At 52.3% G+C, this 16,006-nt stretch overlaps 1 protein-coding gene across 1 annotated transcript; it reads left to right on the top strand.

The window, feature by feature from the left end:
* Positions 1 to 1,367: 1,367 nt before the first annotated feature.
* MYMK (myomaker, myoblast fusion factor) lies at positions 1,368 to 9,309 on the top strand. Its single transcript, XM_041483958.1, has 5 exons — positions 1,368 to 1,719; positions 4,035 to 4,149; positions 6,631 to 6,779; positions 7,592 to 7,708; positions 8,714 to 9,309. The coding sequence occupies exons 1-5, from the start codon at positions 1,585 to 1,587 to the stop codon at positions 8,858 to 8,860; spliced, it is 663 nt and encodes a 220-aa protein (XP_041339892.1). The 5' UTR covers positions 1,368 to 1,584; the 3' UTR covers positions 8,861 to 9,309.
* Positions 9,310 to 16,006: the final 6,697 nt, after the last annotated feature.

Below are 16,006 nucleotides of genomic sequence, written 5' to 3'. Positions count from 1 at the left end.
GTTTTGCAGAGTTTTGTGCTAAGTTCATAGCCTGCCCAGGCAGGAGGGCGGCTGGAGATGTGGTGCGGGCAGCATCCCGCGGAGGGATGATGCCTGCAGCCAGCCAGGGAATGCGGATGGTTCCTGCAGTATCAGCTAAAAACGGGAGCCATACCCAGCTCATCTGAGCCGTGCCCCGGGGAAGGCTCTCGGCACAGAGTCAATGCTGTAATGCTCTGTGCCATTCCCTGCACACACACACACACACACACACACAGACTGACCACTCCCCCTCCAGAGCTCTTCCCAACGTTCTGGAGTGGTTTAAAGAGGATTTTTTTTTATCCTGTGCGTGCCTGTCTTTCCTCCAGACCCCATCCCGGGGGACAGGCGAGCCCGTCCTATCAGCCCTGGAACTGGTGGCTCCTATCAGAGCTCCCACCCTCCTCCCCAAAGCCGCAGCCACAAAGGCGCTTGCTCAAGCGGAGCATTCCTGCTCCCCGTGTCCCGGGAACAGCTGTGCCGAAAGGATGCCGAGAATCCCTGCGAGGCTCCAAGGAAAAGATATTAACTCGGGGGGGGAGCAGCAGCGATATAATAAAAAGTCATAATAAAAGAGAGAGCCACTGAGTGGATTAGCAGCCCGAACGCCGCTTGGCTTTTGGTTTCCTTTCCTCCAGCTTTTCTGCGCCGCACGACAATCCGCTCGAATTCCTCCAGCCCGGAGACGCTCGGCTCCTGAATTTCAGACAGAACTCCTGGAGGTGGCCAGGCTGCAAAGGCTGAGGGCATGGCTGGGAGATTTAGCTGCACTGAACTCCACGGAGGGCACGTAGGCACTGGCAGCAGGCGTTGGGGGCTGTGTCACATCAGCTCCCCCGTGTCTGCACCCACCCCAGGTGTGCCCCCGTGGGGAAATAAAAGGCAGGTTTGGAGCTTGGTGTGTGTCTCTCAAGTGCACAAAGGTCGTAGGATACATCCCACTGTTTTAAAAAACCCTAGTGCTTGCCACATACCTGTTCTTCCTTAGTGGAAATGCAGAACAGAGAGTAATAAAATATGCAAGGGATCTGCAGAGATCACCCAGTTCAGCTCCTGACCCTGCACAGGACAGTCCCAGGTCCCATCCCTGGCCACCAGAGAGGACAGATCAGTGCCCCTCCACTTTGTGAGGAAAGAAGGTGGATTTTGCCTGCTGGACTGCTCCAGCAGCACCGACCAGGCTCGGCACAGGGACAGCAGGATGTAGGGGTGGGATGTCCCCATGAGGAGTGAGCAAACCCAGAGTCTGAGCTCACGCACCATGTCCCCAAATCCAACACCCAGCACAAGGCATGCAAGGACAACATTCCCTCTTCCTCCTTTAGAAACACCCAGGACAGTTTTGGGGGCACAGAGCATCTGCTGCCTGGAGCCACCGGCTGTGTCAAGAATTCAGGATGAGACAGCAGCGAGGGCTGTGGCGGTGGCAGCTGTTCCCTGCCCTCAGCCCTCCTGCCACCAGGGCATTTAAATTTTAAAGCACACTCCCCACTGCTTTCTCCACCATTCCTGCCCAGCTCACAGACACCCTGCTCCCAGGAGCTGCTGGCCCACGAGGCACCCATGGGTTCGCTGGTGGCCAAGCTCCTCCTGCCCACCCTCAGCTCCTTGGTCTTCCTCCCCACCATCAGCATCGCGGCCAAGCGGCGTTTCCACATGGAAGCCATGGTTTACTTCTTCACCATGTTCTTTGTGGCGGTAAGAAGTTCTCCATTTCCCCTCTCCCTGCATGTTTTATCCTCCCTAATGCCCCCCGTACCACTGAGAAGCTGGTTCACCCAAGAGCAGCCAGCACAACCTTTTTCAGTTATTTCCCACCGTGTGTGGTGCTGAGCAGCTGATTCTCCAGTTTAGGATGTCCTACAGTGTGGCCTTACAGAGATTTAGTGGTGCTTTATGACTGAGATTAGAGAGAAGGTCTGGGTGCAAAGAGCCTTGACTGATTTGCAATGCTTTGGAGCTGGCTTTTCTCTTTGTTTTACAGCTGCTAAGTGGCCATGCTGAATTTAGGCTTTAAATTGCCTCCAGAATCTCTTGCTCTGCCTCTGTCATTTTAGCCAAAAGCACATAGTAGTCAAATTATTGATTTTGCAATTGCCAGCTGGGGATGGGAGCAATGCTGGAGTCAGGGGAGTTTCTGCACTGGGAAAGGAGAGACTAAAACAGGCTGAAATATAATAATTATTAACTCTTTGTGGGTTGAAATCTGTCTTTTGCCAGGCTCTGATTCCCTGGCTTTCCTTTGTGTGGAAACAACTAGTGAAGAAATGTCTGTACATATATAAAATATTCCTATTCCTGCTCCCAGCCATGTGCTGCCCTGGGCTTTGTATCTCTGCTAATTGACTCCATACAGACACCAGCTGAGCACCCAAAGCAGCATTCCCACTGGAAAAATTCTCCTGTTTGACTATATATTTCAATGATCTGCTAAAAAGTATGAAACAGCTTAGCAACCCAGCTGATGTTGCCTTTCCCACTAATCCCCATCCATCTCAAGGCATCTCGTGAGGGTTGGCACGTTCCTTGTACAGAGAAACTGAGGCAGGGAGTAGATAAAGGATATTCCCAGTGTGAAAAGCTCTTCCACATAGCTCAGAATCAGGTTGGTCTCCTATTAAGGATCCAAAGAACATCCTTGACCATTTGAGCTGATTAAAGCACGAGGCAGGGGGAGAAATTCTGCCAGTTCTATAAAAACTACAGGAGCAGTTAATATGAATGCATCCCTGAGCCTCCTGCCCCAGCTCCCCAGGGAAGCCAGACATCTACAATTTCATTTTGCACTGGGTCTGTGTCTGCTCCACCTCCCCGAGAAGCCGGTAGGAAAATTGGCACGTGTTTCGATGGGAGGTGGAACAGGTCCTCTCCTAAGAGATTGAAGAAGCAAAATATCCCTGAGTGGGGAAGGGAAAGAAGGGAAAGGAGGAGAGGCAGCTGCCAGCACGGTGGGGAGGGGGTTGGAAGGGCAGCAGCTGCTGCTGTTGCATTTTTTGTAGCATCCCACTCCTCCTCCAGCAGGAGAGCTGAACAGAGCAGTGAAAGCACATGGCCGTGGCAGACAAGTGCCAGGAACACGCTCTGCCTTCCACCCTTTCTTCCCCCTGGGCTCCAGACTCCCTGAGCCCAATCTCAAGCAGGGAGAAGAATTCCAGCCGTGGTGCAATCTTTTCTAGAAGCTGCAGCCAGCCAGAGGGCTCGCAGCAATTCCCATTATAAATTATATCAGCATCCCCACCGGGCCGTGACAGCGAGCAGCGTTCCAAGGGCGCCCAGCCAAGCGGAGCAGGGACTTCTTCAGGAACAGCAGAGCTCCCTGGTGCTGCCACCGCAAAACCTGCAGGGCTGAGGGCTGGCAGGAAAAGGAGAGAGCCAGGCAAGCACTGGGAGCATTCCTCTGATTGCACTGAAAAAGTCTCTCGGAGTGGTCTGTGTTTATGTTGCATGACAATGGGTTTTTTTGCAAATAACCTAATCAATGAGTTAATGGGCAGGAACTGGTGGTTTTTAAGGGAATGCACTAATGAGTGAATTCCCCAGTATTCAGAGTCTGGCCATATAAACCCTGTTTAGCCTGGACAGTGACCTGGCATCCATACACATTTCATCAGGACACTCATTCTGAATTGTTTTACAAGAATCTTTCGCAATTAAAACCACAAACCCAGAGTCCTCCTTCTGCTGGAGAGGCCATCCCTCAGCGCCCAGCTCAAAGCAGCTTGGTCATCAGATTGCACATTCTGGCCAAGAGGCAAATTAAAGCCTGTCTTAGTTTGTACTAAGAGAGAAGAATGCTGATTCTTGGGCAATTTGCAAACAGGAACGATGACATTATCACTCAAATATATTTGTTACTGCATATCAGTGATCCTGCTGTAGCTGACACTGTTCTGGCCTGGCTGGCCATCCTCTCAGCAGCTACTCTATTTCAAACCAGTTGATTAAAGCCTTTACCTTACTGGTATGTGGGTAAGAAACTGGTTTTCTGATAATTTTTTTTTCTTTTTGAATAGTTTTACCACGTTTGTGACGGCCCTGGGTTATCAGTGCTGTGCTTTATGCGCTACGACATCCTGGAGTACTTCAGCATCTACGGAACAGCCCTGTCCATCTGGGTGTCCCTGATGGGTAAGAACTGCTCTGTTGTGGCTGCTGAAAGCTGCACCAGTGGCAGGAAGGGCTGGATTTGTCAGGATGGCTGATGGGACAGTCAGTGGGGACAGTCCCCAGAAATGCCGCTCGCTCTGAGCTCTACCTGAGCTGCCACTGAAATTGTCCTTTGTGGAAGTCAGTCTGTGCTATGGATGAATCCGGTTTTGTATCATTTACACCTTGGAAAGTCTTTGTAATTGGTGGGGTCCAGACATGGAACTGTTCTGGGTGGTGGCTGGGGACATTTTGCTCCTGGAGATAAAGAGCTGTGGCACCTGCTGGTGGTGTTGGTCGAGTGTTCCTCTGCCTGCACCAGCTCTCACACATGTCCTCTGCTAAAATGACAGTAACACACTGGCAGCCTTGTGCTGCAGTTCAAGGCAGGACACAACTATGAGATGACTGAGTCTGAAACCTCATATACCAGGGAATTTCCCATTTCTTCTTATTTTCCCCATACCAGGCCCATTAGCTTGCCTGGCTTAGGGGCATTAAGAAATGCAGAATCTCCCACTTCCCTTGGTAGCATGAGAATCAAAGTGGTTTAGTCAAAACAAATATAACTTCCTCGTTTATCAAAAGCCTGGTCTGATGGGAATATTAGATCTGCTTAGAAAGAGCAGAAATTTATTTCACTTCCTTTTTACTATAAATCCCACCCCTTGCCCTGTTATTCAGTTTTCCTTTCCCCACATTTGTTTCACTCTCTTTTTCCTCATTTTGTTCCTTATTTATCACCGAAACAAAATATAGTAGAAACACAAAAAAAAATACAAGGAAGACAAAAAGTTCAAACCTATCATTTTCCCATTTTGTCACCATGAGTTTTGGAAGGATGTGAGTATTGATGGCAGGAGAAGAGAGCAGGGTCAGGCGAGAGAAATGTTCCAACAAACAAAGGTTTTGCTCAAAAATTTGGACTATTTCTAACCAGTGCCCACTCCAGACAGAGTTCCCATTTCTCCCCACAATGAGCTGGAGTCAGCACTCCAATGTACAGCCCCAAAATGGCCATAGGATTTTCCCCTCTGCCCCTACCCAGGGATGGTGCAGGATCTCCAGCAGGGCTGGGGTTTCTCAGCCTCAGAGCCCAGCACAAGCAGGGGTAACACCCCTCAGCTGGGCAAATTCATCCTGTGGGGATGCAGGAGCACCCCCCTTCCAGGGCATGCAATAGGATAAATTTACCATGCAGGGAAAAATAGGTGGGGAAAATATTACCCTTAGAAATGGCTCTGTCCCATCAAAATGTGAGTCCCAAGGGGGGCTCCCCCACTGCTCAGGGCACCTCAGTGCTCTCTCTGCTCAGCTGGAAAAATTAACGAGGCAAATCATTTCCAAAGGGCATTTTCAGTGGATAACAGCAGTGTCAGGGTAGGTCAGAGCTGATCCAGACACTTTGGCTCCTTGCAGCAAAATTCAACTTGATTGCTTCATTACTGCGTTCAGAAACCTCGCAAAAAAATACAAATCCTGGACTACAAGGTTTAAAATATTGACCCGCTGGGAAACAACAGAGATTAACATGCGGACATTATCCCTTAGCCAAACTCCCTATAAAAGCACGATCCAAGGACATGGAAGGTGTGGTGACTGAAGCCCAGGGAAGCCTCTCACTGTGGCTTGTAAAGCCCGAGTGCACATGTGTGGATGCAGACCCTCGGGCAAACTTCCCGGAATGCAAATCCAGGACAGCCATAACACAGCTGTGCAAGCTGGAAAAGCATGGAGCCCACTGGGATCCATAACTTTTATCAGTTATTACCCCATTCTGTGCTAAACAAAAGCCTCTAATAATTTACTCACACTGGTGTTTTCCAGCTTGCAAACCCCGGGCAGGTGCCGGCGTGGCCGGGCAGCTGGGATCCCATGGCATCAGTGGGGGAGTTCCACTGCTCTGGGGTGGTGGAGCCTGTGCCAGAGTGAGCTGGCAAGTTTGGGAAGGCTGGAGATGCAGGATGAACCCAAGAGCTGATTGTGGGCTTGCAAGGCATGAGGGTTTTTGCAATCACCTCTGAATTCTGGGTCTAGTAAAAGGGAAATCATAGAGTGGTTTAAAGTGGGAAGGGATTTTGAAGACTATCTTGTTCCACCCCCTGCCATGGACAGAGACAACTTCCATTATCTCAGGTTGCTCCAAGCCCCATCCAACCCGGCCTGGAACACTTCCAGGGATGGGGCAGCCACTGCTCCTCTGGGTAGGGAATCTCCTTTAAGCTTCCCCATGCAACACTGAAATAAAACCCCAACAATCATCTCCTGGACCCACCACTCAGACGCCTCAGGATGGTTTGCTTTGCCCCACGTGCTTCAGTTTCCCCAGCAGTGTGACATGAGAAGAGCAAACCAGCCACAGACGCAACCCCGGGGCAGGGAGGAGAGACCCCAGGAAGGCTTTAGGCGAGCAGCTGAAAAAGGGGAGCTGCGAGCTGGTGCTCCCTGTTCTCTGTCCCTCAGCCCTGGCAGAGTTTGATGAGCCCAAGAGATCGACCTTCATCATGTTTGGCGTCCTCACCATCGCCGTGAGGATCTACCACGACCGCTGGGGCTACGGCGTCTACTCGGGCCCCATCGGGACGGCCGTGCTGGTGATCACGGTCAGATGGGTACGTGGGGCAGGGCACTGGGGTGGGCTTTGTGGGGTGCTCCTGGTGGGGAAAGGGCTGAACCCTGCAGGGAAGAGTCCAGCTTGTTCCAGGGATTTCCTCCTCAAGATGCAGCTCTCACGGTGATTTCTCCTTCAACCTGAGCAGAAGACAGACAGCGGCCTTGGTGATAAATGCCAGATTCGATCGGTCTGAGCAATCTACCACATCTCCTGTCCCTGCATTTCTAATCAGGAGGAACGTATTTATGGAGTTTTTATGGCTACTCAGAGGCAGAGGGATCTGGTAAACTGCCCCAGATCTGGGGAAGCTGTGGATAAAACCACGGTGATAAAGTGGGGAGGAATCTGTCTGCAGTCTGCCGGAATCCAGCTGGGACAGTCGGGCACAGTGCTGCAGTCTGTGCCCCACTGTGCTGTGGACCCAGCTGGGAGTGAGGTGAGGAAGCCACTGCAGGAGTGGGCAAGGAGTGATGGGATAAAAATTGCAGAAAGATGATGTCAAACATCGTGGAAATACAGTGGTGCAAGCCCCAGTTATAAACTGTCACTAAGCCAGCAGCTAAAAGCAAGTGGCCACTATGGGGAGGGGATGGGCAAGGAGGAGAACAAGGAGGAGCATCCTGCATCCTCCAGTCTGCAGATGCTGTGCTGGGGTCTGCTCTCCCACAGCTGGGTTTGTGAGGGCACACACTCTCTGAGCTGGCTTTGGGGCTGAATATTTTAAAAAACAGTGTTATTACAAGGAATTAGGGTGGAGCAGCCAGCTAAATCCAGGTGAATCCACTTGGTGTGCTCTCTCCTTCCTCCCAGCTGCAGAAGATGAAGGAGAAGAAAGGGCTCTATCCTGACAAGAGTGTCTACACCCAACAGATTGGTCCTGGCTTCTGTTTCGGGGCGCTGGCACTGATGCTGAGGTTCTTCTTTGAGGTACCTGTGTGCACACTCACCCTCCCTGACTCTACAAGGTGTGAGGGGCATCACCAAGAGAGGGACAGCCCCACTCACACCACTGGGCTGCATCCAGCCCTGCACAAAACCCAGCTCAGGCGTGGGGCTCCAGGGGTGGCATGCTGGAGATAAGGGTCCCTCCGTGCTTGTCCCTATCCCCTGATCCATTCTGGGCAGGTGTGACAGCAAGTGGCACACAGGGTGATGCTCTGTCTCTTTTTCCCCCTTCAGTGAGTGACAAGGACAGGGGATGTGCTTTCCTCAGGCACACGTGGTCCTCAGAATGGCTTGGTCAAGTGCGAGCAGGGTTTTTTGGAAACTGGGCACGGGTGACTTAAGGACACCTCACAGCGACGCGGCAGGGACTGGATCCAACCCAGGCATGGCCGGATCCAGAGCTGGCTCACGCCAAAGAAAAGACTCTCAGTGACTCCCAGGGGCACTTGATCCTGTGTTTATATCCTTCTCCTCCTGCTGCTGGCCAGTCCCCCCGTCCTGCTCCGAAGGGTCCCGCCGGGCAGACGATAACCCCCCGACACAGCTGCCGGCCGTGCCTGCGCTCAGCCCCGCCGTTACGGCTGCTCTGTGCTTTGGGAGCTGCGAGATACAACCTCACAGGCATCCCCAAGGATTATTTTTCAAAGCATTTAGTAATTGCAAATTCTAGCAGAACATAAAAATGTCACTTAGCAGAAGCCGCCTCCCCGCGCGCCCCGGCCTCGCCGCCGCGTCCTTTGCGGGGTAATGAAACACTTCATTCAAGAATCGGGAAATGTGCAAATTAGAATGTGTTAAATCCCCTTTGCTTTAAGGGTTTTTTTCACTGGATATCCTTTCTTCTCTGACAGCAAAGGGAGGCAGAAGGTTCAGGAATCTTTTTTATCCCCTTCCTTTTGGCTACTTGTAGAAATTTAATGTCGCGCACCTCACGCGAGTCCCCGGCCCTGCTGCTCCCGCTTCTCACCGCGCTCTCCCTGCCCGCAGGAGTGGGATTACACCTACGTGCACAGCTTCTACCACTGTGCCTTGGCCATGGCCCTCGTGCTGCTGCTGCCCAAGGAGAACAAGAAGGCCGGGAGCGCCGGGACCCCCGCCAGGCTGGACTGCTCCACGCTCTGCTGCTGCGTCTGAGCCCCCGGGCAGGCCGGGCACGTGTGTTCCTGCCCCTGGGTGATGGAGGGCTGCAGCCAAAAGGAAAATGCCTGCCTGCCGGGTTTTCCTCTGGCATCTTTTCCCACTAGCTCTGTGCCTGCTCTGGGATTTTCTCCCCCAGGAAGTTCCCTGGGCAACCTGGTCTAGTGGAAGGTGTCCCTGCCCATGGCAGGGGTATTGAAACAAGATGGGCTTTAAGGTTCCTCCCAAACTATCCTGAGATTCACCTTTCCACCATCAGCCCCAGCAAAGCTTTTGGTAAATATCCATATTCTGCCTGGAGGAGCACTCAGCTGGGCTGTGACCTGTCCCTTGCCCCAGGAGACCCCTGCCCTCCCAGGCCATGTCAGCTTCTGCTGGGCTGTCAGGACCCAAGTTGTCCCCTCCGTGCAGGTTTGCCCAGCCCATGCACACAAAGCTTCGTTTGCAACACCCAATTAACAGAACCTGTATTTTTTGTGAGATATTAACTATTTTATTTATGCATTCTCTTGATGTAAATAATATATACTAACAAAGACCTTGCCAGTGTGCAATGCCAGCATTTCTTCAGCGGGGTGGGAAACTTTCCAGCTCCACTCAGCTCAGTCGAGGGCAGATGCCAATTCCACAGCAGAACTCTAGGCACGGCCACCATAGCCCCTGAGACCTGGAGGGACCTGCAACACTGGGCACTTTGTCCTTGCAGACCTGCAGGCACAGGCAGCAGGTGCCTCATTGGTATGGAAAGTACATGGAAAATGAGAGGCAGAGAAAAGAAGCTCCTGGAGGGAGGGGGGAGGGCTGTAAGCCTATAACATCTCCTCTAACAGACTATTTACTATAGCAGAAGTGTATGATTTATTTAGACTGTCTGGGAAAAAGGCCAAGACTATATGTCATGGACAATTAGAGCAGTATTGATATACAGAGATGTCCACAGAAAGCCCACATTAAGCCTGGGTTCCTCTGGAAGAGAAATCCACCCCAGTCATTCATCAGAGCAACTTCCTGCGACGGGGCAACAACCAAAACTGAATGAGTTTCCAACAAAAATAGAAATGAATTATGAACCCCCAAGCATCCAAGAGTCACTGGCAAGCGGTGGCACAGCTGATGCAGCTGCATGCAGAGGCAGAGCTAGCAGAGAGCTTTCAAAGGGTTCCCCAGCACCTAAACCAACCTAAACACAGCTCCATTCCTTCCCAGCATCCAGCCCCCAGGATGTTTACAAAATGCTCTCAGGGTTTGCGTGCAAGGCTTTCCTCATTGCTTGCATGCTACTGGAGCTCTCTGCTATGTGAGGGCTGCTCAGGGTAGCCCCAAAAATCAGGCCCAAGTGCTCTGATTTGGAGTGAAAGAAGTAGCTCAGCACTGCCTGCAAGAGATGCTTCTGAGAGTGCACAGCAGCTTCCTGAGGGGTCACCCCCATGGGCATCCCGCAGCCATGCTGGCTCTTCCTGGGTGTTTGTCACCAAAATGCAAATACTCTACACTGATCTCGCCCCAGGATCCTGTCCAGCAGTGCCAGCAGCCTCCCTCGCTTGCTGCAGCCACTGATCAGAGCCTCCTTTACCCCACAGCTCATTCTGGGACAGTTTGGTCCCTCCTGGGCTGCAGTGACAGGCACAGCCCTGCAGCAAGCCCTGGGGACATGGGCACTCCGGGCATGGTGAGAGCTTTGTGGGGATCCAGTGATGGAGGAGGGCTCTGGGTGACCACCACACCCAGCTGGGGCTGAGCATGAGGGACCAAATGTTGGCAAACCCCATGAAAACATGGAGGGCACATTACCTGAGGAGCAGCTGAGTGGATAAAACCTCCCGCTCCCACAGCTGCAAAAAAATCCCCGCAAATTGTCTTGCGCACAGCAAAAGGTTTGCTTTGTCTCCTCCTTTCCCTGCTGATGCTCCAGGGTGATGCTCCAGCTCTGCCAGCCATCCATCCCTTCAGCCAGCACCCACCTGGGACTGACACACACCTGGGTTCCTGCCCTGGCACCAGCCCCAAGCTGATGGCATCTCAACACCGGAGGAAGGTGTAGGGCTGGATCCACTACCCCGGGCAGGATATCCCCTGCAGCACCAATGCAGGGAAATATTATAAACATCTACAGCAACGTAGACAAAACAGTCTCTTGTAACCTTTTAGCGCTGCCGAGAGCTTTGCCTGTAAGAGCTCTTGAGCCCCTGCCAAAAATTCTGGCTGTTTTCATAAGAGTAGGTGTTTTCGTCTAAGGTGCAGTCTGAGTGCTGTGACCTTTGTCATGTCTGCTACTGAAATTTCCTGCTTCTCTGTTATTCTCTTCTTTGGTAAGACGATATGAAACCCAAAACTTTTATTGCCCCTTTTAAAGTGTCTTTATAGCTCCCCGTCTACTTCATATACTGTCTTACTCTTCAATGCTGGGATATTACTTATGGGATCCGGGCTTGATGCTGCAAAAGGCATTTGGGTTTCACAAAGCCCAAACCGCCTGGGCTTTTTTAAGATCAGCCAGAGGGGGGGAAGAAAAAAAAGGGAGAAAAAAGGAAAAAAAGGAATGAGAGGGAGGGACTGGGCTTTCCGCTCCGGAGGCATCGGCATCTGCTACCAGCGCGGTCTCCCCCGCCTCTGCCAGGCCTCCCCGGGCACAAACCCCAAAATTTGCTTTGTGTCTGGGTCAGCATGGGGTGCCCACGGACCCCGTGGGGATGGCATTGCACAGCATCTCTTCCCCTGTCTCCATGCCCTGCCAACTGTGCCCCGGAGCTGGCAGCTCAGATGTGGCCGGACAGCACAGCTGGTGCCAAAGGTGGTGTGCAGCAGCTGGGGCACATCTGCCCTGGAGCTGGCACTGGGGGAGGCCAGCCCTGCTTGGGGGGCTCCCAAGCACCCCATTTCCCAGCCCAGTTCTTATCTCAGAGCAGACACATGAAGGATGTGTCCCTAGGGAAGGGTCGTGGGTGCCGAGGCTCCGTGCTCCTAGTCCTGTCCCTCAGGCTGTGGAGTGCCACCTCCCTGTCATCCTGGTGACAAAGATCCCTTGGGATCTCATCTACACACTCCCCAGCATCCCCACTGCAGGGATGTGGTGTGCCAGAGGGGAGAGGGCTGGTGGAACTATCCCTCCAGGGGACATTCCCCCCACACTTGCCTAGGGCAGGGCTGGAGGAGGAGGGAATCAGAACCTACTCCTGCTGGAGAGGAGGCTTCCAGAGATGTCTAGTCAGGCTTAGTGCCAGCTAATCTTCCAGGCAAATTTTATCCAGATCCTTTTGGCTGCAGAAAGTGAAAAACCAGCCAGACCCAAACATAAAAGCCTGGTTTCTGCTGCCAGCTGCATGGGGCACTCCAGAAAAGGCCTTATCACCATGTGATTTTGAGAGACAGCTTCAGGTTTTTTTTCCTCACACTGCTCTTCCCTCCTCACTGTCCCATTACGATTCCTCCATGCATGTTCAAGTGTTGAAACCAGCCAGGTTAATGCAGATGGTGGGGCCAAGGTTTTGCTTGTGCCCACTTAGAAGCTGTCAGGCCACAGTGATACCACCCCACTTCAGAGCGTGCTGTTGCTCCATCCCGAGGCACCAGGAGTTCATTGGGAGCAGCCTTCTCCCTGGAACTGCCAAAGGAACCAAAGTTTCCCCTAGAAATTCAAGAGCAGTGGTATGTGAAGAAGCTCTGTGGGGAGTCCAAGGGAGAACTCTTGCCCTGGGGTCCTCCATCACCCTCTAGCTCTGATGTGCCTTTGCCCTGTGAGAGGGATAAATGAGGTCTGCATGGGCAAAAGGAAGCCACCAGCCATGTCCTACACAGCACTGGAGCTCCACAGCCCCAGGACATGGGGCAGATGCACCGTGAGAACCCAGCCTTGTGCATCAGCCTGAAAAAAAAGGGAGATGGAGCAACTGAAGCACCTATATGGGACCATTTGGTATCTCTCAGCTTTGCTTCAGAAATCCCAGCCCCGATGAACATCCTTTTTGGGTGTAAAAAGAAGGTCTCCTGCTCTGCTGAGCAGCCAGAAGGCACACAGCAACAGCAGGATGGAGTTAGGGCAGAGGCAATCACAGGAATCAGTAAAGTGGTACCTCCTCTGAGGGTGCAAATCTGCCTAACCCAGCATTTATGAGAGAAAAAACACATTAATGTATCGGGATTCTGCTTAAAGTGCCACACAATGATCCAGCACATTTCTCTTCCCTCCTCTTTCTTGTCAGCAAGATTCCCAACCAAACCTCCCAGCCCAGTTGGTGCAGGCAGGGCAGCCCCATCCAGTGCCACTGGCAGCACTGGGGTATTTTTGGGGCACTGCAGACTGAGCCACTCAGCTCTGGGGTGTTTTGGGGCAGAGAGGAGCTCAGCTGCAGCACCACAGCCAGCCTGGGGTGCCGCAGGGAGCCCCTCACACCCTCCCAGGTGTCCTCTGTCCCAGCAGCACCAGACATGGACACAGCTGTGGACTCAACCCACGGCACCAGACCCCAGGGCAGGGCAGATGTGGCACAGCCAGACCCTCCAGGCCCTTCCAGGGATGCTTTCCCAGCTGCAAAACCACTCTCCAAGCCCAGCTTTGGTATCTCCAGCCTCCCCACTCCTCAGGCAGAGCAGCCCCAGGTCCAAGGTTTTCTGTTTAGGCCAATCTCCCAGAAATTCTGTCATCATGCAGTGCATCACGCACACTCCCGGATCCGCATTACACAGAGCATGGCTCTGCTCCAGCACCTCTTAAAGGCAGTGGAAAAACCCTCCCTCGTAGGATGGGAGCTGGCTCGGGCCCTGCATGATCTGACAGATACCAGGGAGTTGTTCTAAGCTGGGAATATCTCGTGGCCCCAAAGTTTCTCCTGGAAAGGGACAGGGCAGGGGGTCTGCAGAGCGGGTGCTCCTGGGGAAGGCTCCCGACCTTGCAACCGCCTTTCAATGAGCTTTTAATGAGCCATCGTTATCTGATCCACGTGCTCCAAATGCAAGGGAAACGCTCAGGTTTCCAACTGCACACATCACCTGATGCCCATAAAACGAGCTGATGTGTCTGGGAAGCCCCAGACCCAAAGAAACATTATTTAAATGGAGGGGGGAAAAAAGTTAATTATGCTTTTAAAACACCCGTGTGGGCAGACAGGGATGGTGGCTGCTCTCCCCTGCTTTCCTCTGGTTTTCCAGCGAAGCAAATGTTCACTGATAAAACTCACAATCTCCTTATAAAGTCAGGATCATTTTGCCTGCAAAAGGGAAGGTTTGGGGGAAGTTTTATACACGACTCTACTCTCTTTATGTCTTTATTTGCATTTTCATTTCCACAGTAGTGGAGCTAATCTGAACGGAGCAGGAGCGAGGGTCCAGGTTATAACCAAAGTATCAGGTAGCACCTTCACATCTGGAAGGGATTTTGACACAACTTCTCCCAGACTGTTACAGACAGTTTAAAAGCAAAATCTGATAAATAGCAAATGTTTAACAAGTCAATAGGAAGCTGCATTTGCAAGAACATGTGGCTCTCGCCGGCCTAGCACCGCCGCGCTGCCAAGGCCCTCCAAACGCATCCGCACACATCCCCGCAGCACGGCGAGGGCTGCTGGGCTCTGCCCCGGCCCAGGCTCGGTTACAGGGGGAAGGATTAAACACAGATGTGTCTTTGTATGGCCAGATATCTCCAGCTTCAAAGCCCTGACAGGGTCCCGAGCCTCCCTGCTCTGGTGGCAGGGACTGGCTTCTCCTTCCCGGCCTAAAGCGAGCCGCGCTCGTTTCCATCAGCCACAGCCTGGTGTTTGTGGTGGGAAGGGGACAAAGGGAGATGAAGAGCCCAGGAAAGCAGCTCAGAACCCGCTGTCACAAACCTCCTGGTGTGCTGGGCCCTGCTGCCCCTGTCACGGGAGGTTTTGGGGCCGATGAGGCCCCGCTCAGGGCGCTGCACAGATGGTCACAAGCACACAAGGTCTCACCCCTGCTTTGCACAGCTTGGCATCCATGAGGGCTCCAATCCACAAGGCAGAGCTGGATTACACCTATTTATACCAATTTACACCTTTAAAACTCCTTTTACAACCCTTGGGAGCCACAGCCTCCCCAGGATAGAGGTCACTGGCCACACAGGCAATGCTCTCCTGAGAAAAAGTGCCACAGGACACAAAATCTTTTTCAGTGTTGCAACCCTGGTTTGGGGAGACATCATTCCCAAAATGTGGGAAGAGGCATTAAAAGGAAGAGAATTATGCAAGGATGGGGGAGCAGAGGGGGAGACAGAGGAATAAGAAGTGACCAGGAAAACCAACAGAAACCCTCCAGGATGCCTGCCTATATTTAAAGATAATGTGTCCAGCCCTCTTGCCAAGTCCCACTCATTTGGAGCCGAGCTCATGTTTTGGATTAATTTTAAGGCAGTTCCTAAAGCATCTCACTCGCACAAAGAAGAATTTTTGTCTCCTTGGCCAAAGGAACCTTTTAAAAAATCTCACTCGCTATTTTTCAACCTCTCACTCATTTAAAATTATCATTGCCCGCGTGCTGCAGGGCACTTAGTGCAGACAGTTTGTGTTCTGGCATCCTCCAGCCCCACAGAGCATCCTGGGTGTGAGGATGGAGAGCCAGGGAAGGATTTCTTTGCAAATCAGAGCCCTTCCCTCATCTGTGAGCATCACTCAGCCAAGCACTGAGAGCAGAAATAGCCCCTCCTGCACACCCACATCTCCCCATGCGCCCACCACAGGCTGCTTGAAAGTTTTCCCTTTAAACTCTTCCAGGTATTGGGGTTTTTGAACTAAAATATTGTGTGGACACGTGAATGTGCTTTTTGTCTGAGGAATTAAATTACAGACGTTGCCCCCAAATGGTGACTGTCCTGTTGCACATGGGTTTTCTGCTCTGAGCCTCCCCACAAGGAGCCACCTCAAGCTGTGCCCCAGCTGCTCAGTCTCTGCTGGGAGGATTCATCCCAGAGGTGTCATTCCCATCTCCCAGCCACAACACAGAGACAGTTTTGGAGCAGAAATATGAGAAGAGTCACTCCCCAAACCTCCACCCAGCCCACCTTCTCACCCAGGCATCTGCAGCATCCTAATCATCCCGGAATCCAAAGCACGTCCACGCAGGGATTTCAGATGCTCCCCATTCAGCTCCAACATTTGCAGAATGCTCAGCCACTGACTCAGGACAGCCACAGCC

This window comes from Pyrgilauda ruficollis, unplaced genomic scaffold (assembly GCF_017590135.1).
Source record: "Pyrgilauda ruficollis isolate IOZ18807 unplaced genomic scaffold, ASM1759013v1 scaffold62, whole genome shotgun sequence".
NCBI classification, from domain to species: Eukaryota; Metazoa; Chordata; class Aves; order Passeriformes; family Passeridae; genus Pyrgilauda; species Pyrgilauda ruficollis.
The sequence above is the reverse complement of the archived record's forward strand: the minus strand, read 5'-3'. Positions and strand labels throughout refer to the sequence as shown.

Coding starts and splice junctions, on each gene's coding strand:
- MYMK (XM_041483958.1), top strand. CDS start 1,585: ATGGGTTCGCTGGTGGCCAAGCTCCTCCTGCCCACCCTCAGCTCCTTG. Junction 4,150..6,630: donor CATCTGGGTGTCCCTGATGG/GTAAGAACTGCT, acceptor TCTGTCCCTCAG/CCCTGGCAGAGTTTGATGAG. Junction 6,780..7,591: donor TGGTGATCACGGTCAGATGG/GTACGTGGGGCA, acceptor CCTTCCTCCCAG/CTGCAGAAGATGAAGGAGAA.